Genomic DNA, 8,884 nt, shown 5'->3' with positions numbered 1-8,884 from the left:
ACAACTTCGAACAATCTAGAGCTCACAGATCCAATTGCCTACAAGTACAAGTTTTTTTTTTTCTTGATCTGTTTTTGTGTACTTTGTGGTTAACATAAACACCCAACTTTGCACACTAAGGTATATAAACTCGAAAGTGATTAGTTCTCCCGCTAAAGGACGGTTAGCGTGTGCAGTATCCGTTGTAAGCGGCTACGGCACTGCTTTTAAGATTGGCCGGCAGTTTCAAAATGTTGAGGTGCACTTGAGGCGAGGACGCTATACTGCTGGAGGGAAAATGTTTATGTCATAATTGAGCGAATGTAGGGAAACTTTGCAAAGAGAGAGAATATTACGCTAAAATCGCTACCTGAACTAGACCACCTGATAATTGACTAGTGAACACAAAAAAAAAAAAATTGAAATGCCCTTAGGTGAAATACCTAAGGGTACCGCTAAATGTCCATGCCGTTAAAAGTCAACAAGGTTGTTAGCGCAAAGCGTATATTTATTATGAAAAGTACCTTGCTCTGTGTTGCGTAATAAGAGGCTCCAAGTAACGGCACCAACTAGCAAGCACATCGAAATTAGCTGTAAATGTTGAGGTAGTAGGACGGCTGGATTGGAGGAAGATCAAAACATTAAGTCGTGGATGCAGAAGGTGATGCGCGACAGAGAAGTACATGGCTCTTATCGAAAGCAAAATAGTAGTATGGATAGATGGCAGCTACCCGCGCAAAAGCCATACGAAGCAGTATGCCCGCCTAATCCACCTTTATACCACTAAAAAAAGGCGGAGGAGTCAAAAATTACGAGGTTCAAAGCACAAGTGATCCAATGCCATCGCCGGCATTATAATTACGAATTAATTTAATCGTTATAAAAGAGTTGAGAGGGCTGCAAAACTAAGCAAACTTAAAAAAATTAATTAATTGGATGATGCTAATACCCAACGTCTTCACACGTGGTTCTGACTTACAAGTAAATTAGCCTCAAAATTAAGCCGTAAAATATAAAATTTTTAAATATGAGCCAGAAAGTAAACCTCCGTAATGGTAAATTTTAATATTCAATTAATAACTACATAAGGTACCCTAAAAATCTAATAAATTATAAAAATAGGTCTTCCGGTGTTAGAGATGACAAGAATAATTTAGTAGTTTTCCGATACTAAAGGCGAGAATAACATGAACTAAAAACTGGACGATTAATAAAGAGAGTAGTTAATTAGGGATTTTCTTTTGTTGTTGGAGTTCTTCTTTTTTTTTTTTCTCAAAAGCCAAAACCTCGTCCTCAACAGATTTAACCAGCGATTCCGCTGTCAATAGTAAAACATTTACAAAATTTAAGTAACGAGCTACGTAGACCCAAAAATAACCTTCGCGAAAATTCCTGCGACTCGGCCAAAGTGAAGAAAAGGACCACCGTTCGACTCTGTCTTTATTTTTTTGCAGAGTTTCTCTATAAAAATAGAAAACAAAAAATTAACAACCAAATCTTTATATTATAAATAAAGTACTTTTCTTGAAGCTTTAAAAGACGCTGATTTTTTATAAACTCGCTGTGGAAGTCCTTTCCGGCATAGTGAGAGAGCGTCGGCCTTAAATCACCAAGATCGCTAAGGGCCAAGGCTAATATACCCAGCGAGAGTAACACTACCCCGCGCTGGAAAATTGCATAACGCGAACCTTCAAAGAAAGGGAGCAGCTCAATGAGGGTTTTGTCATCCGCTGAACCATCCCAGCGGGGGAGACATAAGCCGTTTTCAGGAGTAAATGCGTAGTGGCTTTCGTCGGTGTCTACCAGAACTACTTTCGACAAGTCTCTATTCAAGTACCTCAAATCCTATACGGGTACTCAAACTTTACTAGTAAGATATACCGCAGTAAAAAACAAACCGACCTTAATAAAAGTAAAGTTTTCGTAACGGGTGGAGTCCCTATATAGAGCATATGAAACAGTCCCGTACTTATTTAAAACGGCCACATAGGGAGCGGCACTCTACTTATTTTAACAGCATAGCATAAATGAACTATAAAACTCACGATGGGGGCTATAATACAAACCATAGCGGAGGAGGATGTAAAAAGAACAATCTCGTAAAATTGGCAAAGATAATTTAAAAACTGAACGGCGCCGGGTCGCTTTTTCACACGCCAACCGTGTTCAGTCTGGGGGGTGAAACTGTTTAAAAGACACCTAACCCGAGGAGATTTACAAAAACAAACAGTCCACTCCGTCTTAATAAGCACATCATCAATTTCAATTAGCAGGGTGTATGGAGGTAACTCAGGATTTTTATCAGGTAGAAGTTTGTTCTCGGAAGGAGCAGCGAAGGACTAAACGATTGAAATGAAATACTATAAAAATAATTTTTTTTTACATAATAAACACATAATATAAATTATTCAATCTGCGCCACGCTCTATTGGCAAATGCGACGGGAGATATAGCTGTATAATATAAATAAAAAGGTAGTTGAAAAATTTTAAAAATTGCTCAATAAAGTTGAAATACTAACAGCTTTCATTAGGATTTAGGGAATCAAGTTCAGGTCTTCCAAAGTAAAGAAAGCAACCCGTTAAAAGAATTGAAGTAAAGCTAAGAAGCTTTTAATATTAATAAAAATAACATAAATAACTATATAAAAGTTATAGTAATATAAAGTCAACCCACGTATATGAAAATTAATAAGTAAAAAGATAATTATAAAATTTACGGCTATAGGACTAAAAGAAGCCCCCTTTTTCTTGTCTTTTTTAACTGCTTCGTCATACTCAAAGGATGCTTTACTATTCAATGCAAGCTTGGAGTATCCTTCAGTTTCGTTATTTTTGGAAGAAAGATCAAAAACTGGAGAAGAAGAAAACAAAGCTCTATCCAGTTTATTGTGTTTTAAAAAAAGGATCGATAAATAAAAATGACTATTATTTCGATATACATGAGAGTAAAATCTCGCGGAAATTACAAGCAGCATTTCTTAAAAACAAAAATTGTAGAATAAATTGTAGTCTCTTATAAAAGTAGTGACATGTGAGTGATTCTTACATTCTATCCACTCACATTATTTCTTATTTTTTTACTTTCAACGCTTGTTTGCACGATTTTAACTTGTGTGCGAGGGTATCTATATAGGTTGCAAGGGTGCGTGTACGAGTACTTATAGCTAGCGACTTATCAAGTTCACATTTTTGTTATTATATAAAACGTTGACCCTAGTTTTTGCATTAAGTGCAACTGAAAAAGTCATTACCTTCGCTTGGAGCTTTTTAATGAACTTTAAGTAAAGTAAGAAGTGAGTCAGTGTAAGTAATATATTTTTGGCAGTGATAAAGCCTGTATTAAATAGAAAGCATTTACTACGCTAGTTTCAGAAACTGTTCGCCGTCATCTATATAAGTATAAAATATATTTTGATAAAACTGCAGCCTCTGTACTACAAATTTATTACTTCAGTTTATTTATGTCTTTTCCAGTCTGGGTACCTTTTCGGTGTAATGTTTTCATTTAATTTTTTTAATTAAAGTCGTATTATATTATTTATAAAATAATTTTTTTAATTGTTTAGATTCATGGGGGCTTTGTTATATAGTTTCACTATGTTATATGTTTCTTTACTGTCATTATATCATTCTTTACAATATTGTTGTTTACCAATCGTATATACAGTATTTTAATATTTTTACTTACTCAGACCCACGTAAGAAGAACGGTATCACTATGTAGTTTTTACATTGTGGACCTTTATATGACTTTTTGTAAGAAATCTGGTTAATTATCTTCTGAAAATGGTGTAAAAAGTGCCAAGTTCGCAGCTATTGTTTTTATTTATCTCTTGCTAACTTTTTTACTACATATGTAAGGTAGATTTACTTTTTTTCACATAGTTATATTTATTATAGTTCTTTTACTTAGCAATTACAGCGTATATATTATTATATTCTCGCACGAGCTGTATTAAGAAAAGTTTAAAACTAGGCAACTTGTTATTTATAGCTCTACGTAGCATATAAAATTGGTATGGGAATTCTGCTTTGGATTATTAATACTTTTCATAGATTATTGACAAGTATTAAAAACTATGTTTTATAAAATTGGTTAGCACGTCGTTATAATAAATAAATTCTTTACAGTACAGTTACTCAGAGTCTTGACTATCATTCTTATCACAAAATGGTAAAAACTCTGGCAGACCAGAGAACTTCTGTGGGTTCTATAGTACCTACGACTTTTACAGTTTCAGCTTATGATAATGGGTTTGTGATTGTTGGTTTAAGTTCGCTGGTGGAAGGGTTGATTACACGACAAATGTAATAACAGATATATATCGTGATGATTAATAATCTTTTACTATCTTTGCTTTCCTTTGGGTTAAGCTGAAATTATATAGTGAGGTTGAGCACTCTTGCCTTTATCTCACCTTTAGAGGAATGCTTAAACAACGAAGATCGTGGTTGCCTTGCCCTGTCATAAGGGTGTTATTAGAGACATCTTGTACATAGCAGAGTCAAAAGGTTGTGTATCCTCACGGTTCTAATGGACTGCTCTTAATACTGGAAAAGCATAAAGCTAGCATTAGTACATCATGGAGGCGCTATATCTCCTTTGATAGTTACAGGTTGAATCTATAGTTCCATTTCCTTCATTTTACTCTGAGGCTGATGCTGCGTTCGAAAAAGTCCGCCAGTGGTTGGTTGACTAGCTGCATGTGGGGGAATCTAGCAGATATGAATTCGATCGCTTGATTCGGACCCGCCACCCCCAAGAGAAATTTGTTTTATAGATTTGGGGTCGTGAGAGAATACATTATGTATCCAATTATTTGTAATAAAAATGAAATCATTTACTAAGGAGGGGGGATGTATTAGAACTTGATACTTCGTCACTTTTTGGCGTGGTGAAAAATTTGATAGAAGTAATATTTATTTATGCCAATAACTACCACAGTCGTTATAAGAAAAGATAGTTATGAACTAAATTGTCCCGTTTAAACGAGAATTGGAAACCAATTTAGCTCCTAAATTGCTAAAATTTGGAGTATTCTAAAGCACACACTAACCTTGACTATATATCACTATAGTTGGTGTTTAACAACCTATTTCGGAAATTAGTAATTAATATTTATCTATTAGTAGTATTATATTATTGCTTTAGTTAACTAAAGTTAAAGTTAAATAAGGTCTTTTGAATTAGCATATATTTTAGTCTTTAATGACGGCATTTACTTTTAACTTGCCAATACAAAACTTTATCAAAAAATAATTACATAAACATTAAAAAAATATATAGTACCTACAGTTTTACGAAAATATTTAACTGCAAGTAGAAAATTGGGGTCGCTACTGTAACTAAGATGAAAAGTAATAGCTTTTCATATAGCACGTAAGTCTGATTTATTGATCTCATTGGTTTATTTTAAACTGCATATGGTAGACTGTAGTTAGCTTTTCATTGTCATCCAGGTGGTCACATTAAGGTTTTAGTGTTAAATGCTTACTACGTTATATACACATAGTGCGACTTTGCTAAATTTATTATCATAGTTTGTTCCTTGGGCTAATGGACTATCTACCCAGTTAGTATCTTTAATAGTTATTCGATGTAGCTTGTAAACTTATGTTTTAAACTCTTTTAGATTCATCTCCTCTGTCTTGGGATGAATTATGGTAAGTTCAGTTAGTGTTTAGTCATTGCTTTAATCGGAAAGTTTTATTTCATTATACTTTTAATTGCTTCTGTAGTCAAAGATTTGCTCTACGATCTTCTCTGGTTGTAAACAGTGAAGAAATTCACGATTTTACTCTAAATTCTAACAAAAAACCCCTTATTGTCATAACCAATTACAGGCAAAGTTTAGGTATTATATTTGATTATTATTTTAAACGTTTTTATTTAGATCTGGAGGGAACACAGGGAAACGTTTAACCGTTAAATTATCTGACAAGCTAAGACTAAACTCCTCTCAGGTGACTTTTTTCTCTTTATCACAAATATATTATTTCCTAAATATCCCGGCCCTTGTGTAGGTTGTTATTTTAAACAATGAGGATCCTGGGAAAACTTTGCGTTTGGTGAAATTTTATATATAATATTATATTGTTTATTAGTCTTATTCGTTAACTTCGTGTGCTTTTTTTGTAAATATTTTAATACCCAGTTTAAAGATGTGGAGCACACGGTACTGGTGATGGGAGGCGACGGCACGGTGTCGTGGGTTCTTCAGGAGATGGACAAGCTTTGCTACCCGTACTTTATACTAAAGCGAAAATAACTTAACACAATCTAAATTTTTATTGTAAGAATTACGTTAGTAAATTCAGTCCTAGCAGAATTGTAAATTAGTGTATAAGTCGTACGAGACATCAAAAATAACAATTTTATAAAAAAAATTTAAATTCTATTGAAGTGTGTGAAGATCTCTATTTCTCTGCTTAGGTATCGCAGCAGGGCGTCAGTTTTTACTTTTCTACTGTCTTTTCTTTTATATATACTTGTAAACATGTAAAACAGGACTCAGAATGTGCCTGCCGTAATTGTTGTACCTCTTGGAACCGGTAACGACTTGGCCCGTACTTTTAATTATGGTGGAAGCTGTAACGAATTTTCGCATCTTAAAAAGATTTTACAAGTAATCCTTGTGCAATGAATTTTTGTGCATCGCTATATATATACTTAATATATATAACTGTTAACAGGGAATTTGCTATGACCATCCCGCCTCGGTCGCCTATCTTGATCGATGGAAGTTACTGATGATGCCTTTAACTCCTTCAGGTACTTTTGCTATCACAGCTATAATTTTAACTAATCCTCTCTTCTCAAGTTGACCAAATTCCCTCGAGGAAGCTCATCTTCAACAACTACTTCAGCCTTGGGGTGGATGCGAAGGTTTCTCTCCGTTTCCACGAGGCACGGGAGACACATAAGAAACTCTACGCCACGCAGTGCTTCAATAAGTACTTATGGTGGGTCCCTCCCCTTCCCGTATAGTCTCGGCCCTTCGCTGACTAAGAACCCACGCGGCCCCCCAGGTACCCCCTGCACTCCCTCGCGAGCATGTTCCATAACACTTCCCTGCACGAAGCCGTGGACGTCGTGGTGGACGGTCTTTTTTATTTTGTTCTATCGCCGCTCGCTAACTAGACACCGCTTTTTTCTACAGGATCCGCTTTGACGGTCCCAGCGGGTCTCGAGTCTATCGTGTTCCTCAACATCCCAAGTTACGCGGCGGGCTCGAAGCCTTGGAAAAACGTCAAAGCAACTTTTCTTCCGCAGAGGTTTTTTTACTTACCAACCTTACAAAAAAAGCCACCACTAATGATATAAAGAGTAGAACGGACGATAAAGTGATTGAAATTTTGGGATTCAAGTCGTTGATCCACGCAGCGTGCTGTAGATTTGGGCTCAGTAGCTGTAAATCTTTTATCATAACAAAGTATGTAGATCTTTTTACGGAAATTTAAGGTGTTCAGCTGGCGCAGGGAAAGCAAATTTACTTAAAACTTAAACAAAGCATCGCCGCTCAGATAGACGGGGAAGCGTTTTTCCAAGAAGCTTGCACAATTAGCATAACGCACCACACACAATCAAAGTTTTATGTTTGTATTAATCGAAAAAAGTGTCGTTGTTGTTGAGTGCTATAAAGAATTTAGAATCAAACTACTGTCAGACAAAATTTTTTTAAAAATAAACTCGGGAAGAGGCCCGGAGCTATTCCTTCATAGGAAAACACTTTTTATTCAGGATAATAAAAATTAATTTAATAGGCAACTATAAATTTCGGTTCTTGTAATTTAACTAAAGTAGTACTTCACTAAAAAAGTGAATTACTAAAGCGCTAACACCAAAAAGTAAAGAATTCCGAAAGAATTCCCTAAAAAAAGTTAAGGAATAAGAAAAATAACTATGCAAGTCAAATTTTCTGAAAACTATAGTATCGCCCTTCGCATAGCTTAAATAAGACTATAACAGTTTATGTGGTGTCTACTAAAAATAAATTTTTTTGCTCAATCCTACAAATTATATAAGTTGTCTAGCAACTTGGTTTTAATATAAGCTTAATAAATATTAAAAAAAGTTACGAAGTTTAAGTGTTTTATATACAAGCGTATTTAAAAAACAAATTCACTTCTTTATAACTACTAAAAAATATAAAAAACGATAAATATTTTACAAAAGGTTTAACCTTTGCAGTGTTTTGGGGTCTTTTTTTTTACCTCCTAACTGAAGAGATAAAAATTGGGCAAGCTGGGCTTCATCCATTTCTTTATATTTTCAATACTATTTAATATTGATAATAATTAATTATTGATGAAAATATTTCTATAAAAACTACAAAAAACCAGTTCCTCTTGACATACCCGCTGCAGTACTACCAAGAAACAATTTTTTAGCTATAGCTCTAAGGGTTTTTAATTATAAGGATAGCACGTGCTACTGTACAGTACAGAGCGCAGTAGGTGAGGCTCTAGATAGTAAATGGAGAGTTAAGTAACATTCGCCCACTTTATTAATAATTCAAAAGGTAATACGTGTATTTAGTGGTTTATATAGAGATTATGGAAGTATATAGTAGAGCTCTAAAAAATCTTTTTGTCTAAATTATATTTTTTCAGACTTAGATTTTAGAACAGTCACATATCCACAGTGAATTTATTAGGGAACTGTGCTCTTGTTTACTATAAATGCTTAGCTCACGGTGGTGTTAAAAAAGAGTTAAATTGGGGTCCCCTCAGAACCTAATATTTTTTGCTTTACAATGTTAAAATAAGCGAACGTGCACAGTATATTGCGTTAAGCTAACTTATGTACATATATTGGCCTTTTTAAGGAGATAAAAGCATTAAGATATTTCGATTTAAAAAATTAAAGTACAAAGAGCAAAACGGAGGTTCACTTACTAATT

The 8,884-nt window shown here is 34.5% G+C and overlaps 2 protein-coding genes across 3 annotated transcripts; one reads left to right on the top strand and one right to left on the bottom strand.

Annotated features, from left to right (window-relative positions):
* Positions 1-1,162: 1,162 nt before the first annotated feature.
* Positions 1,163-3,370, bottom strand: LOC135121394 (uncharacterized). Its single transcript, XM_064045713.1, has 11 exons — positions 3,358-3,370; positions 2,699-2,832; positions 2,501-2,588; positions 2,374-2,432; positions 2,208-2,318; positions 2,046-2,150; positions 1,882-1,980; positions 1,668-1,824; positions 1,499-1,610; positions 1,358-1,440; positions 1,163-1,297 (listed from the first exon to the last, which is right to left on the bottom strand). The coding sequence occupies exons 1-11, from the start codon at positions 3,368-3,370 to the stop codon at positions 1,203-1,205; spliced, it is 1,056 nt and encodes a 351-aa protein (XP_063901783.1). The 3' UTR covers positions 1,163-1,202.
* Positions 3,371-5,489: 2,119 nt separating this feature from the next.
* Positions 5,490-7,740, top strand: LOC135121389 (diacylglycerol kinase 1-like). 2 transcript variants are annotated; one of them, XM_064045707.1, is made up of 13 exons: positions 5,490-5,554; positions 5,615-5,645; positions 5,721-5,825; positions 5,876-5,945; positions 6,006-6,050; positions 6,137-6,225; positions 6,490-6,607; positions 6,675-6,753; positions 6,803-6,944; positions 7,011-7,084; positions 7,142-7,256; positions 7,313-7,392; positions 7,444-7,740. In XM_064045707.1, the coding sequence occupies exons 1-13, from the start codon at positions 5,539-5,541 to the stop codon at positions 7,611-7,613; spliced, it is 1,134 nt and encodes a 377-aa protein (XP_063901777.1). In that variant the 5' UTR covers positions 5,490-5,538; the 3' UTR covers positions 7,614-7,740. The 2 variants fall into 2 exon arrangements, with proteins under 2 accessions (XP_063901777.1, XP_063901778.1); XM_064045708.1 differs by having other exon boundaries at positions 7,452-7,571.
* The last annotated feature ends 1,144 nt before the right edge of the window (positions 7,741-8,884 follow it).

Source organism: Zophobas morio, unplaced genomic scaffold (genome assembly GCF_036711695.1).
Source record: "Zophobas morio isolate AGI-343-1 ecotype UQ-CSIRO unplaced genomic scaffold, CSIRO_AGI_Zmor_V1 ptg000575l, whole genome shotgun sequence".
Lineage (NCBI taxonomy): Eukaryota > Metazoa > Arthropoda > Insecta > Coleoptera > Tenebrionidae > Zophobas > Zophobas morio.
Note: the sequence above shows the minus strand (reverse complement) of the source record. Positions and strands in the feature narration are given on the sequence as shown.